The sequence below is a fragment of the Rhinolophus sinicus genome, linkage group LG03 (genome assembly GCF_036562045.2).
Source record: "Rhinolophus sinicus isolate RSC01 linkage group LG03, ASM3656204v1, whole genome shotgun sequence".
Lineage (NCBI taxonomy): Eukaryota > Metazoa > Chordata > Mammalia > Chiroptera > Rhinolophidae > Rhinolophus > Rhinolophus sinicus.
Window position 1 is genome coordinate 2,231,835 of NC_133753.1, and position 15,638 is coordinate 2,247,472.

Below are 15,638 nucleotides of genomic sequence, written 5' to 3' on the forward strand. Positions count from 1 at the left end.
GGCCGCGTGGACAGGAGTCCAGCCCAACATCGGGGCACCCCTGAGAAGGGTCCCCCTCCCTCCTTGCTCCCCACTGCACCATGGGTTCCATTCCATCCCCATTGGCCCCACGGATGGAGCTCACCAGAAAGAGCCTCCCCTCACCCCTCCAGCCCCCTCTGTCCCTGGCAGACTTCCAGGCCTTTCCCTGCAGGACCCCAGACTCCTTTGCCCACCCCACCCCCCTGGGGTCTGTGGACTGGATTGGTCATGGTACCCTTTTCCCTCCCCAGGGACTCTGCCCTTCCCCAAATCCTAGGTCAGGATGGTGGTGCTAAGGAGAGCCCCTCCCTGGTGAGCTGGGGCCATCTCTGTACAGACCTTGTGGCTTCTCCAGTTCACAGCTGCAGCGTTCAAGGTCAATTCCAGAAATCTAAGAGTAAGTTCCCACTGGGCCCTATGCATGGAGTTGAAATGATTGTTTGCAGTCGTCCCAGCCCCCCCCGCCCCCCCAGGTCATCTGCAGTAAAGCGCTGTGGGGAGGTCCAACAGGTTCACGATGCTCTATTTACTGGTGAGCAAACAGGGTGAAAGGACTGGCACTGCCCCACAGGCAGGTCCTTACACAGCTCATGCTCAGAGGTAAGAAGGGGGCAGGTGGTGCTGTGGGGCTGGACTCTCTGGGGATTTGACACAGAGCCAGGACAGGTCTGCCCAGACCCCAAGAGCCTGAGAAAACCACTGAAGCCCACCCCTATTCCCCAAAGAAATCACTGCACAGCCACTTCTGAAATCAGCTTTATATCACGTTATAAAAACCCAGATCCTGTCCTGAGTACACACATACAAAAGCAGTACTATCAAAAATAATATTAATAACATCCAACACGCTAACTCCTACAAATGGACAAAGGCTTTTGTGCATCATTTACATGGGCCAGTTCCTGGCCAAGTACCTGGAAAGGGGGGACAAACCCAAGAAAACTGGCCCTGAATCTGGTGGCACCCTCAGAGGCACGAACGAGGTGTCATGCCTAAATCTGACCACCCCACCTTGTGCAAAGAGGGCCTTCAGGGTAGGCAGAGGCCTACAAGAGTAATTGAGCCCACGTCTTCCTGGGGTAGGACAGGGCACCATACAGAGCAGGGATGGATGGAGACCATGGTGGGCAAAGTCATGGCCTCCCCAAAATGCCCAGGCCCTAATCCCTGGAACCTGTGACTATGTTAGGTTCCATGGAGAAGGGGGATTAAGTTTGCAGGTGAAATTAAGGTTGCTGCTCAGCTGATCTTACTATAAGGAGAGGGTCCTGGCTTATCTGGGTGGGCCCGAGGTAATCACAAAGGTCCTTACAAGTGGAAGAGGGAGGCAGGCAGAAGTGCTGTGATGGGAAAAGGATTCCACCCTCCATGGCTGCCTTTGAAATGGAAGGCGGCCATGAGTCACAGAATACGGAGGGGTGGCCTCTAAAAACTGGGAAAGGCCAGGGAATTCTCCCCTGGAGCCTCTGGAAGGAATTCAGCCTGCTGACACCTTGATTTTGGCCCCCTATGTCAGATCTCTGATCTTCAGAACGGAAAGATAAGTCTTATTTTAAGCTAAGTTTGTGGAAATTTGTTACAGCAACAGTAGGAAACTAATAGAGCCAAGGGGTCAAAGGTCAAGCATGCCCTGCCCAGACCTCAGCCCAACTTCCAGCTGCAGGACCCATGGAGGCCCCACTAGGCCTGGCCTACACAAGGTCCCCCCCTGGGCCCATCCTCAGAGGGTGCCCATGGGGAATCCGAGAGGGGTCAGGGTCTGAGTTGCAGGGCTCATGGGGCAATCTGGAGGGGTGGCTGTGATGCTGGCTCTACCCCCAGCTTGCCTTGTGACCCCACATGGCCCTTTCCAGGCCCCAGATAAGAGCTCATCTTTCCCTTCTTTCTCCTCTAGTATTGCCTTTAATTCCAGATTTGCTGAGCCCCGCTCATTGCTGCCCTGGGCCAAAGGAGGCAGGGTAGGTGAGGCTCAGCCCGCGTCCCTAGGCAGCTGGGAAGCCACGCAGACCTGGCCATGAGGAAGCAGACTGGGAAGGGCCCCACGGACAGGACATGACCCGGGATCTCTGACCCCTAGCCACTCGCCTCCTTTAGTGCACGCATGGTCAACTGTCATTTCTCAGGTGTAGTCCCTGGCTCCTCACTATGGGTGCTCCCTCCCCAGCAGACAAACTGGGTAACAAACTGGGGCCTGCCCAATTCCACCTGCCCAGGGGCCTGCACTTTGGCCAGGGCTGGGCAGAGGCAGGAGCAGGCAGGAAGCCTGTGAGGGGCCATGAAGCCGGCGCTGGTCTGAATTGCCCCCAAGCGGGGTGTGTCCAATGCTTGCTGGGTATTCACAAGCAGGTCAGGCGCAGGAAAAGCTAACCGACCTTTATAAGTGAAAATAGGGACTTGACAGGCGTGTGCACCCCGGTGTTAACGTCCAGGATGCTCCGGATGCTCTTGACCTCACTGTTTGACAGGTTCCCCTTGATGGCCAAGATGGCGCTCAGGTGGCCTTTGCTGGCAAGGAAAGCATCCCGTCAGTGCAGCTCCATCACCAACACCCCGCTCACACCACTCCCAGATCCCAGATGCATGGCCTGAGCCACAACCCACAGGGTCTCGCTCTCCTTCTAGCACGGTGCTCCAGCAACACTGGCCACCTGTCCATCCGTCCCTAGAGCGCACCAAGCTCCTGACCACCTCAGGCCTTTGCACTGGCTGTTCCTCCTGGAACGCTCTTCCCCACACTCTCGAGATGGCCAGCTCCTCTCATGCGTTAGGTCTCAGCTAAAATGTCACCTTCCCCAGGAAGCTTTCCCATCTTTACAGTCAGCACCTCCTGTTGGTTAAATAATCTTTACAACTTGGAATTGTATTCTTTTCCTGATTACCTCAGTGTTGTTAACCCTCAATAGACTATAAGCTCCATTAGGTAGAACTGAGAGCTGGTCTCTCTTGTACTTCATTGCATCCTGGTGCCTAGAACAGAGCCTGGCACCTCGCAGATCACTCAGTAATTGCTGGTGGGATGCGTGGGTGGATAAGTGGGTGGATAGATGGATAGATGGATGGGTGGGGGTGGATGATGATGGATGCATGATGGATAGATGGATGGATGGTTGAGTGGGTGGGTGGACAGATGGATACATGGATGGGTGGTGGATTATGGATTGATGGATGCATGAATGGATGGATGGATAAGTGGGTGGATGGATGGATGGGTAGATGAATGAGTGGGTAGGTAGGTAGACAGGTGGATGGGTGAGTGAGTAGTTAGCTGGATAGTTATGGTTAGATGAGTAGATGGGGAGATGGTTGCTTGTATGTGTGGGTGGATAAATGGGTGAGTGTGTAGGTAAGTGGGTGGGTAGGTGATGGGAGCAGTGGATCAGCGAGGGGCTAGACCAAGCTGTCAATCCAACTCAAGTCCCATTCAAAGTTTCCCTGCCCTGTCCAAGGACTCAGCCCAGAGAAACCATTGTCCTGCCTCACCAAATCCTCAGGCAGCTAGGGGCTAAGCCTCCACTCCAGAACAGGCCCCCAGGGCATAGTGGTCCAAGCCCCAGAGGGGCCTGGGGTCAAGTGAAGGACCCCAGCTGTACTATTGACTCGCCACGACCTCTAGCAACTCCCTGGTCTCTCTGGTCTGTTTCCCCTCCGAGGGGCAGTCTCGTAACAGCTCAGAGTGTGGGCTGTGGAGCCAGACCTCTGTCATCTTAGCTCCACCACTAACTAGCTGTGTCACCTTGGACACTTTCCTTAAGCTCTCCAGGCCTCATCTATAAAACGGGGATGAAAAGCGTCAGCCTCGCAGAGTCGTAGCAGGGATCAAATGAATGAGCCGTGTGAGACCCTCACATGGTGCTGGGCACACAGTCAGCACTCAGCAAAGGTTAGCTGCCAGGACTGCATCGCCATGGCCAGTAACCGAGCTTCTCTCACCCCGAAGGGGCTGACTGCAGCCCCTCAAGGCTCCGACCACCGTGGGGGTTGGCAGGGCCTGCTGACTTCCCAGGTTCTGTGGTGCCCTGTTCTCACCTGAAGTCGGGGTAGCAGGTGGCATAAGTGGCCACCTCGATCTTGATGGCACTGGGGTCTTGCAGGCGAATGATCTCGGCGAGCTTGGGGAGGGCTTGATGCAGCCAGGTCCCTGGGGAGCCCTGCAAGACAGGCCTGATTAGAGGGAGGTTGGCCCTTCTCCAGAAAGGCACCGGGGGCCAGAGAGGTGCAGGTCAGAACTGATGGGGTTTGGAGGGGCGCAGAGGGGCAGGGCTGGCCGGAGCTCACGTTCTGAGTGCAGAAGAGCTGGATGAGGTTGGCATTGGCCAAGATGTGCCCCGCCAGTTGCTGCTGCTGCTCTGCCGTCTTGAGGACCAGGCGCCGCTTGCTGAGCCGGACAATGTACTCCTTCACCAGGTGCAGGTGAACCAGCTCCATGAGCTCCTGCAAGGGCCAGCGGGCAGGGTCGTGTGAGCCAGCTGCTCATAGGGAGCTCACTACCGCCCTCAAAGCCTCGAAGCCAGGAGTCCAGGGAGGGGCAGATGCCAGAGCAAAGGCGTGCATACATCCATGTGCACGTGTGCATGTGTTCGTTGTGGGGTGGGGGTGGGGTGCGCACACACCTGGGTTAGCGTGCATGTCAGGCCCAGCCCCCAGCCCAGCACCTGCTCACCTCCCGGAAACAGTCGTACAGTTCCGAGAACTCGGGCAGCCTTATGCCCACAGTGGTGATGATTTCCTCCAGGGTTTGCTCAGGGGCCGCCCAGCGGGTCTGTGTGAACTTCTTGAACAGCGGCTGTGACAGGAGAGAGGCAGGATGTCTGGTCATGTCCTGCAGGGGAATGACTGCCAGCTGCAGACACGCACATGTGGACACGCACACTGACACATGTGGCGCAGCCCAGGGGCGAGGGGAACTCAAGGACTCCCAGGGGATCTGGGTAGAACTCAAGTGGCTGTTCAGAGACAGGAAGTGGAAGCGGGGTCTGTGTACCCGTCTCCAAGGTCGGCCAGCTGTGGCTCCTCCAGAGCCCAGACAGCCAGCAGCATGCCTGTCCTGAGGCCTTTTCCACTGCCCCCTCTTCAATAAATTCCTGCATAAACAAGACCTTCTGCTTGACTGCTGCCAAGTCATCCAGGGTCACTGCCCTGGCCTGCATCACAACAGGACACCCATAGCCTCCCACCCTGGGCCCTGGGGACAAGGCGGGCCCCCATGGAGGGCATGCAGGAAACCCCTCCTGTGACTTTCCAGGGCCCCCTGCCTCACGTACCTAAGGGGTTTCTTGGCCCACAGCAGACGTGGTGGGGGCTGCCAAGGGCTCTGAGCAGCATAGCTGGGAGGTGGGCAAGTGGACAGGCAGGGTGGGGCAGGCAAAGTGTGTGCAAGCTTGGGGAATGTGCTGAGTCTAAATGCCGAAAGGACACTGAAGCTCTTCTGCAGCCTCTGGCCCTGGGCAGCCCCTCTGAAGGCACACCCCAGGCTCAAGTGGTGGGGTCAAGGTCAAGAGGCCTCCATGGCCCCCTGACCTGGGCAGCACCAGCCTCTCTATAGCCAGCCCACACCGTGCCGCTGACATGCCAGTCTGCTCTGCCATTGCTCCGTACCTCCAGCCCCTCCCAGCCTCCCCTCAGGTCTCCCCCCACCCAGCACTAGGCTCAGCACGTGCCCCTGGGAAGGAGCTCCAGCTACCTTCAGGTCCCTGAACAGGTTCTGGAGCAGGGTGTCAAAGCCATGACTCTTGAGCTCACTCAGGGGGCCCAGGAGGTCCTGTGGGGCCTGCCACTTCTGCTCCATGGATATCCTGGAAGGACATGGAGGCAGGGAGGTCACTCGGGCCCTGTGCAGCCCACAGCCATACCCAGGGAGCCAGTGAGCCCGAGGCGAATCTTCCAAAACCACCTCTTCACTCTAGAACTCAGTGGCTCCTCACTCTGTGTGGGGCAAGTCCGTCCCATCGGACCCCGGCAGGCCCAGCCGCTCACTCCTAGCACACACCCACACCACATCCCCCGCTAACGGCACAGCCTCTCCACTCTGTGTTTGTCTGCTTAATGCACGTAATCACTGCGCCTCCTTCAGAGGGCCATTCTAAGGATAACATAACGAGGAAATCATCTGCATGAGTGCTTGACCCACCAGCATTTAACAAACGTTTCCTGGTGCCACAGGCCCTGCTCCTTTCCCCAAATGCCTGCTCATTTTAATCCCACATCTGAGCTTGAGCAGCGCCTCGACTCCCTCCCCTCCCAGCCACCCCCTCCAACAGGCAGGCAGGCCCAGTGCTTCCTGCTCCCACAAGCCCCTCCCAGCACCCTCACCGGAAGGACAGGCAGTTGTTGATGTTGGCGATGACATTGGCCCTGTAATTTCTCAGCTGTCTGCACCGCTCCAGAAATTCATCAAAAGTGCGATGGTAGCTGGGGAAATCGGAAGGGGCACTTGCAGGACCAGCACAAAACATTGGGGTTTACAGAGCTTTTCCGACTAATGGTCCCCCACAGCCCAGGGTGGGCCACTAGCTGCTAACCATGTTGAGGCTAGTGGGGCAGGGCCCTGCAGAGCTCCTGAAAGGGGTGCCAGCCTGGCTCTGCTGGCCCCTCCTTCCCCCAGACCTCCGCCATAGCTGGAAGACTGGAGAGGGTTGTGGGAGGATGGAGGGGCTCTCAGAGCTGGGGAGGGAGGCAGCCAAGAGAATTATGGGGGTGGGAACTGGGGGCATCACCTGAAGGGGAAGCCATGTTCTCCATCCCTCATGGGACATCCTCTTAGCACAGCTGGGGGTGCTCTGCTGGGAGCTTTGCTGAGTAGGGTGGAGGCTCTCAGTGCCCAGTTGGGACAGACACCCTCGGGCCGGGACGGGGCGCTGATCTGCCTTGGATCCCCACCTGGGGCACAAGGAAGGTGGCTGCAGGGTCCCCTCAGTGCATGCAAGCACACACACCCACCTCCTGAGGAATGCAGCCAGCTCAGTCAGCAGCATGTGCTTTATGTGCACGCCCAGGTCCAGGGTGATGCTCTCAGCCTTGGCCTGGCCCTGGGAGATGATCTGCAGAGGTGGAGGGTGCGCTGAGCAGGGGCCCACCAGGACTGGGGCGGGGGCAGGGCTGGGGGCTCAGGGCTGGGGGCTCAGGGCCGGGCATGCGTGCATACACAGGGATGGGCAGCACGCATGCCTGGCTCACGTCCAGCTGTCCATGTGCACAAGGGGGGGGGGCTATGCTACCTGGATGATGTCAATAGCCAGCTCGCTGTGATAGTGGCCATCCAGCCTCTGGGGGGCCACATCCTGGGCCCAGCGCTGTGACTCCAGTTCCAGGGCGCGGGCCATCAGCTCCTTCACACTGGTCTGGGAGGGGAGGACGGGCATGTCAGGGCAGCACGGAGCCCATTCCCCTGCTCTGTCAAGCTCCTTGTCCACGTCCAGTCCAGTCTGTCCCCGAGCCTCCCCTCTGCTGCATTCCTGCCCCTCCCTTGCCCCAGCTCTGGTGCGAACTCACCACCTCGTTGGACAGGAAGGTGGCCTCCATCATCCGGATCTGGTTGGGGGGCAGGAGGCTCCCCAGGCTGACCTCCTTCAGCTCACCCGCCAGCTTGGGACTGTTGATGATGTCACTGTGGGCAAAGGGGGCAGGCATGAAGAAAATGGTGCCACCCAACGCCACCCCTTAAGCAAGAGCACACCTCCTCAAGCCGAGTCTCTGTGGGCTCTGAACTCACTTGTCTCCTCCCATCCTCACCCATCCATTTCTTTATCTCAGATGATGTGTCCTCCATCTGCTCAGTTTGGTTCAGTTCAAAATCCTTGGAACCATCTTGCTTCCTCTTATACTTATTCCTCCATCCACAGCAGCTCCAAAATAACCTCTCCCCTCCCTGCACTGATCACCCAGGCCTGATGCCCAGCCACCCCATCTCTGGCCTGGCTCATTTTAGGCGTCTCCTCCCAGGCCTCCCTGCTTCTGCCCTTGCCCCCAATAATCCCTCTACCCAGCAGGCAGAACCTGCTCATCTACTTCAAATCTGATCTCCCAGCTCTAACCTCTCCCCTCTCATACAGATGAACTCCACCTCCCTCACTATGGCAGCAGCCTGAGACCAGCCAGCCCGCTCTCCGCCTCCTTCCCACCCTGACCTCCCACTGCAATTCCAGCCCCGCCAGGCCGGCCCTGCAGCCCACAGAAGGTGGGCCTGTCCAAGCAGGAATGGCCACCTCCCTGACTGCACTTGGAGGCATCTCCAGCCACTCTTTTGATGCCTCTGCAGGGTCCTGGAGCTCCCAGGGATGGCCCAGCCCTGGCGCTTCCTCAGGGGCCTTTGTCTGCCTGGAGGCTCAAGAGTGGCCCTCTCTGCGCCTTTCCCAGCCTGAGCACAGTGTCCCTTTGTTCCCTGAACTTGGACCCCCCTTCTCCAAGGCTCCATGCCCAGCTGGTCCCACTTTCTTGCTGTGCTGCCCCCAGTGGGCCACAGGCTAAAAGCCCCCACCTCACCGGGGCAGGAAGGCTAAGTGGCAGAGGTGTGAGTATCCGGCATTTCCTGGTGAGTCAGGACAAGCAAGAAGGAACTGGCTCAGCGTTGGCCTGTCTCTCCCAAAGCCCCTGCCCTGTGCCAATTTCCTGATGCCCTGCTGACTCCTCACCCGCTACCCCCCAGAGCCCTCCTCCGGTCCCCTGCTGGAGGCTGACCCACCAGCACCAACTGAGCCCACTGGCTCCCCAGATGTATGCCTGAGACCGTCAGACACTGCTCACACTGTCTACAGCCTCAGGCTTCCTGCAGGCTTTATACTTGGGGCTGGAGTCAGCTCTTATAGGAAGGAACCCCTGGCCTTCTGTACTGAAAGCATTTCTACACTGCAGCCTCTGCCCACCCAGCTTGTGCAAATGATGGGCATGCTCAGCAACCCACAGAGTGTGGGTAAATCAGGGGACACCTGAGGCTGTACCCACCAGTACCAGGTGCCTTCTGCTGGCATAGCCAGCCCCCACCTGAGGAGCTCCAGGTCTTGGTGGCCAGAACCCAGCTCAGCTGCGGGTTTACTGGGTGACCCTGTACAACAGGGATCTTTCCAAGGGGCTACGTGGCCCTACCCCACCCCCGCTGCCTGTGCTGCCTGGGAGGGCCCGCATAGCCTACCCATAAATCCAAACATTGACAAGCTCTGCACAGCTCCCAGAATGCCTCATGGCTCAGCCTCAGGCCCTGGACAGTGACTCCCTTTGCCGGAACACCATCCTCCCACTGCCTTCTTCCTGTCCTGCCCTCTCCCCGCCCTGCTTGACTCCCTTACTGCTATTAGACTGGGAGCTGCCCTGAGCTGGAGCGTGGGCACCTACACCAGAGGGAATCCTCCTCCGGGCTGGCTTCCTTCACTGACTCAGGCCAGGTGAGGTCCCCTGCTCTGGGCTCCCACAGTTCCTCCTCGACCCCTTCCTGCTCTGGATTGTCATTGCCGGCCTCATCCCCTGCCCAGTTCATTATTAATGAAGTGCCTGCCACTATGCACACCTCAGTTTCCCCAACCGCTGAATGTGGCTGAGGCCCAGGAAATGAAGGATACCAAGTGCAAAGCAGACCCAGCGCAGGACTCTGCCTGCACTGAGCTGGCTGAACCCGCTGCATGCGCAGAATGACACCCCCCCTCAGCCCCGGCCTCTCCCTGCCCCCTGCTGCCTGCTCACTTGGGGTAGAGATTCTGCACCCAGACCAGCAGCATGTAGGTGTCGCGCTCGCACAGCTGGAACTGCGCCATGGCCATCAGCTGGGCCGCGAAGTGCTCGTGGTAGCTCTGGGCGTAGGCGGCCACCACCCCGAACTCGGCGGGGAACAGCGGCTTCAGCCGTTCCACCACAGCCTCCAGGTCCTCCTTCATGGTGCGGCCCATGTGCAGGAAGACGCGCTCGGCCTCCGACTGGCCGTCGGCGTGTGCGGCCGGAGGCCGGCCCAGGCGCTCCTCGGCCACCTGCGCCACGTCGCGCCGCCAGAGCTGCAGCCAGTGCCGTGGGCGCGTGGCCACCAGCGCCGAGGGCCTGGGCACCGCGGTCACCGCGCACTGGTCCTCGCGCTCCTGCTCGGCCAGCACTGCCAGCGCCTGGCGCAGCCGCTCAGGCGGCGCCTCCAGCGGCCGGCGCAGCAGGCCCAGCACCTGGTCGCGCAGCAGCACGTACAGCGCCTCCACCTTGCTCTGGCGCCACACCAGCTCCTCCTCGGCTGCGCCGCCCGCAGCCGCCACCGCCTGCAGCTCCCGCTCCAGCGCCAGCAGCGGCCGCGCCGCCTCCAGCTGCCCGCGTTCCAGGTCGGCCTTGAGCTCCTCCACTGCGAGAATGGGACACCGCGTCAGCGCGGCCGGCCACGGGCAAGGGGGGCTGTGGGGACAGCTCATCTCCCATGGCGCCCACAGGACAGGAGGCTGAGAGCCGAAAAAGCCAAGTGATGCGCCCAGAGAGGCCAGTCGTGTCCCAGACGGGATGGAAGCCCAGTCTGCCTACTCCTGCCTCCAAGATTAGGTAGGGGGTGCATGCGGAGACTGTGAGGGGAGACACCTCCAAAGCCATTGCTCCTGCCCTCTCTGTGTCCTGGGTGTGCAAGCCATCCACTCGGTGAGCCCCAGCCCTGCCCAGCGCCTTGGGTGGCTCTGACAGGTCCCCTCCCTACGTGGGGCACCATCCTACCTGTGGGCAACCGGTCCTCCGGCCTGGGCTGGGACTCAGTCTTGCCCTCTGGCTCTGAGGAGCTGGGCTGGCCCTTCTTCTTCCTCCCTTTGGTGAAGACGCTGAACATGTTGGCCAGGACTTTTGGTTTCTTCTTCTTCACAGTCTCCTCCTCATCCCTCCCCAGTGGTGGCACCAGGTCCTCAGAGGAGGCTTCCGACATGGAGGCCTCTGAGTCTACCTCTGACGTGGAGGGCAACTTCTGGGGGCTTCCGGGGAAGTCAAGGGTCCCTGGCACAGGCTGCTGGCCTGGAAGGCCTTGGAAGCAGGTCATCATCTTCAGCATCCCTCCAGCTCAGGCCTGCAGGTTGGCAAGGACAGGACAACGAAAGGGTCAACAATCACAGCGCAAGGCCCTGGCTCCCGGCTCCCAGGCCCGAACACACAGTCACAGTGACAGCACTCAGCGTGTTTGCTCTGCTGTCACCCATATGACTGCCAGGGCTCTGGCCTTCTCCTGGCCCACATGGGCACCAACTCAGCTCCCTCCCTGGACACGTTTCTCAGCACCCACAGCTCCTCTTCCAATCCTCCTCAGGACCTCCCAGAACTGCCTGAGTACAGGAGAAACTGAGGATGCCCAGCCTCCCAGATGGAGGGGGTCTTCACTTCATTCTGGCAAATCCTTCCTTGACAGCCCACCCTTTGGGCAGGGGAACTGCAGGGCATGAGTACACCCTGGATCCCAGGAAAACCTGGGGGGTGGGGGCAGGCAGAGCATGGGCTGCTGCTGTCCCATGCACAGAGCAAGAACAGAGGCCCAGAAAGGTCACACAGCAACAGAAGCTGAGCTGAGGCACAGATCCAGCCCCGGCCTCACCCTCCATCTTGCCTGGTTCTTCTCTGGTCTTGGCTGGCTGTGGGGTCCCAAAGGGATGCTGTGAGCAGAAACATGGCTGCTCCTGCTGGGTCCACGAGGCCAGCAGAGCCTGACCCCCTATCCTGGCCTTGGGGCTCTGTCTACAGAAACCATCTCAAACTCCAGTGGGTGGGAAAGGACTTCAGAGAGCCTTTCACACGTAGTGGAGACAAGGACCCGTGAGGCCCTGGGCGGCCTGTGGTCACACAGTAACTCAGACCGGGAACCCAGGCTTCCTGGCTCCTGCCTCAGCCTGCTGCTCCCAAACGGGGTGACATCATCATCACAAAAGCTCCCACTTATTGTGCCCTTCCTGGGTGTCCACCCCATCGCTTCCTCACTCCCATCCGGGAGGAATGTTATTTTCCTCATCTCACAAAACTGACTCAGGGAGGCTTAAAATGCCCCTATGGCCACCAACTTGGGCTTGGAACTCATCACCTGGCTCTGGGTTCCCCTGCTTCTGTGTCCCCTACCGCCTTGCAAGCTGCAAGGACCCCCCTGTGCCCAGAAGTACCCTCCCGGCACCTGGACCATTGTCAGGGCAAGGCCAGGGTCAGTGGACGGGAACGTGACTGACTCCAAGGCAGCCAACAGGGCAGGGCTAGGAATGGGAAACAGACAGGGCCGGGGCTCCCTGGTAACCGGGGTGACCCACAACCATAGTGCCCGCTCTACCACCCAAGAGCAAATATACCAAGTCATGACTCATGTAATATGATGACTTTGATTCACCCCTGCAACAGCCCTGCCAGGCAGATGGGATGATCAACCTTCCAGAACAAATTGAAGGGTGGGGGAGCTTGGCTGGGGCATACAGCAGGAGTGGAGGTTCAGATTAGACCTGTCAGACTTTCCAGAGCCCTGCTGCCTCCCCATCAGCCCACCTACCTTGTCCTATATCCCCAGCAGCTCATCCCAAACACCCAAGCTTGGCCATAGCCACTTGGGGGCCAGGGAGCCTGGGTCCCCCCATTCCTACTAGCTTCACCAGGTGCCATGGACACAGTCCTACAGTTGCTTCCCTTGTGCCATTTGGACTGGAAGTTCCACTACAGAACCAAACGGGGTGCTCTAGGGAGCCTCCAAACCAAGTTCCCTAGATGTGAGGCCACTGGGCCCTTCCACCTGCCCACACAGTGCCGCAGCTTCCCCTCCCAGCCCACCCCATTTTCATACCACACACCCATAGGAGCTAGCGTGACAAGCTGGCTGGGGCTGCTAAACCCTGCCCTGTGTGGCCAGGCCCCACCTCTGCCCTCCTGCTGGAGTGAGGGACAGGGCCATCCTGAGCAGCAGTGCTGCCCCCAGCCTCACTGCCCCCAGCTCCACACACGCTAGGCTCCACATGACCTCCAGACTTTGCTCTTGCAGGTCCCTGCATGGCATCGCTGCCTCCTCGCCTCTGGGACACAAAATCCTCCTCACCCTTCAAGGTCCTGCAGCCCTTGTCGCCCTCACAGTGCTGCTAAGAGGATGAGGCAAAACCACACAGCCAAGCGCTGCCACTAGCCGGGCCTCTGTAAGGGCGTGTGTCCTGTGTCCCTGTGTCTGTCAGGCCAATCTTGGTGCCCAGTACAGCAGAGGAGGGCAGGAGAAGCATTCCATTAAGCTTGGGCTCTTGTCTGGGCACATAGAGATAAGTGGTCTGCTCAGAGTCATATGGTGTGGCCATTGCCTGCGGCCGAACAGTGACACCCCTCCAGTCTTCCCAGGTCCCCCAGCTTCTCCTCAGGCACACACACACCCTCACCCTCCTTCCCCGGTCAGGGCTGAGGTCCACAGCCTCCCATGGCCTCTGTGCCATGGGCGGGATGGGGAGGGCATACCCATCCCTCAGATGGGGACGCCCAGGCACAGCACGTGAAGTGACTCGGCCTCGGTCACACAGCCAGCTTCTCTCCCTTCCGTGGGCCTCAGCCTTTCTACTGCAAATGGAAGGGAGACCCCTGCGCCTTTCCCCACAGCACCTCCCTCCCTGCCTTCTCCAGGACCCAGAGCTGGGAGCGCTAAACCCGGGCCCTGTGTGTCCTCACGCGCCGCCGCTGGGGCAGGAGCCTCAGTTACCCTAGAAGTCGGGCTACAGTAGGTCTGGAAGCCTTGGAGCGCCCCGCCCACTTGGTCCCCTCCGCAGTGCCCGCCGCTTTCTTGGTGGATCGGGCCAGAAACTGCAGACCGGGCGGATGGGCAGACGCGCGAAGCGGTGGGGACGGACGCCCGATGGGCAGAAGTCACTTACTGTGTCGGCCGGGCCGCATATGTCCTGAAAGAACCCGGCGCCGCCTGAAATAGTCGCAGACTCCGCCCCTCCGGCCTGCCCAGCTCGCTGCAACAGCGGAAAACCCGCGGGGGAGGCTTAGGCGAGTGTGGAGGGTTGTGCGCGCCCCCTCGAGGCGATGCTGACGGTGTCCAACAAGGTAGTGTGGGGGTGGGTCACTACCTCCCACCAGCCGGCGGGGGCGGGGGAGGGGGCGGCGGCGGGTGCTGGGTGGTACGACTGGCTGAGCGTTGCCCGGGTATGGAGGGCGCAGGGACCCGAACCCAGGACCAACCAGGATGGGCCTGGAGTTGATCCATTGTCCGACGGCGTCTTCTGATTGGCTGGCTGGAAGGGGCCCCGGGCTCAGGACCCATTTCCGCGTCACAGAGCCAGCATCCACCCCAGCTCCGGGAGCCCTCTCCCCACCTCGTGGGGTGCCAGGATGGTCTCACCTTAACTCCCTCGGCAATACTTGGAAGGAGCAAGTATTGCCCCCTCTGGGGAGAGAGTTCCTACTCTGGGTATCACTGTGGCCGCAAAGCATGGGGAGGGGGCCTTCCTGGAGGAGGTTCCCTTAGGGAAAGGGGACTGCACCGGTGCTCACCTATGCACAAAGCCGCTGTGCTGGGTGCCGTCATACACTCTCATTATCAAGCCTTGCTTGAAATGGGGAAATGGCTCAGAAAGGTGAATTGACTTGCCAGACATCACACCGGTAGTAATGGCAGAGTCAGAATTCATCCCCAGGCCTGGAGAACTCCTACTCCAGCGCCTTCCCTTTCTGGGGTCCGGGCTGAGCCAGGACAGGCTCCTGGAGGCACAAGAACAAGACCCGAACAGCTCAGGCTTGACCTTCACTCAGCCCAGCTCCGACCTCACTTGGTGTGACCTTGAGCAGGTCACACCCCTTTCTGGGCCTCAGTTTCCCCATCTAAGCCCTGTTTCTCTGGATCTGTCATGGGGCAGGGAGAGGGTGCTGGCGAAAAGCACCCTTTGGCAGCTCACCACCTTCCCTATTTCACATCCTAGGAATTCCTGCCCTCTGGAAAGAACGGGTCATTCAGGAATTTCCCGGTTGAACACCAGCTTCCTTGTTGCTTCTTGCTAGAGCCTCTGCTCCTCCCTCCGTTTTGTTTGCTCCCCAGCCCTCTCCCCCCCCCCCACCCGTTAGTTCCCCAGTCCCCCTCAGGCTGGGAGAGATGGCAGAGTGGGGAGGGAGGGGGGGAGGGGAGCAGAGCTGGGGGTGCCCCTTGGGACTGCGGACTTCCTCTTCCCCTTTGGGAGTGGTGGTTAAGTGCCAGGTTTGGGTTTGGACATCAGCCCTGTCCCAGGGAGCTTGTGGAGGTGGGGGGGACAGGGGCTTCAGCTCGTTGGCAGTAAGATGGACTCCACCCCTTCTCCCACTGAGGCCTGGGGATGACATTTTTCAGATGGGCCAATAAAGCCAAAGTGCCCCAGGCCTGGGAGGGTCATTGCATCTGCTCCCCAGTGCACAGATGGGGAAACGGAAGGCCAGCCCCCTCCCCCCCTAAGTTCATCCAGCTAGAGGGGGCCCACGGGGATGAGAATTAGAGAATCAAAGGGGTCCTGGCTCAGTGCCTGCTCTGGCCTCATTGTACAAATGGTGCTTTCCTGTCAGGCCTCCACGCCTAAGTCCAAACACATTGCGACACTGGAGAATTTGAAGCTTTCTGGGTCACAAGGGGCAGGGGAGGTGGTCAGGCCCGTAGACCCCACCCTCCGTTCGGTCCCCTGATCCTGATCCAGGAAGGACACTTCACAGAACAAGTACTGGGTGCC

The 15,638-nt window shown here is 59.8% G+C and overlaps 1 protein-coding gene across 2 annotated transcripts; it reads right to left on the minus strand.

Annotated features, from left to right (window-relative positions):
- Positions 1-761: 761 nt before the first annotated feature.
- On the minus strand, positions 762-13,931 carry TNFAIP2 (TNF alpha induced protein 2). Of its 2 annotated transcripts, none has more exons than XM_019747310.2 (12): positions 13,818-13,931; positions 10,681-11,020; positions 9,691-10,324; positions 7,510-7,624; positions 7,236-7,358; positions 6,958-7,058; positions 6,331-6,429; positions 5,702-5,813; positions 4,682-4,804; positions 4,297-4,452; positions 4,048-4,169; positions 762-2,526 (listed from the first exon to the last, which is right to left on the minus strand). In XM_019747310.2, the coding sequence occupies exons 2-12, from the start codon at positions 11,003-11,005 to the stop codon at positions 2,385-2,387; spliced, it is 2,052 nt and encodes a 683-aa protein (XP_019602869.2). In that variant the 5' UTR covers positions 11,006-11,020; positions 13,818-13,931; the 3' UTR covers positions 762-2,384. The 2 variants fall into 2 exon arrangements, with proteins under 2 accessions (XP_019602869.2, XP_019602870.2); XM_019747311.2 differs by lacking the exon at positions 13,818-13,931 and adding an exon at positions 13,646-13,776.
- Between the last annotated feature and the right edge of the window lie 1,707 nt (positions 13,932-15,638).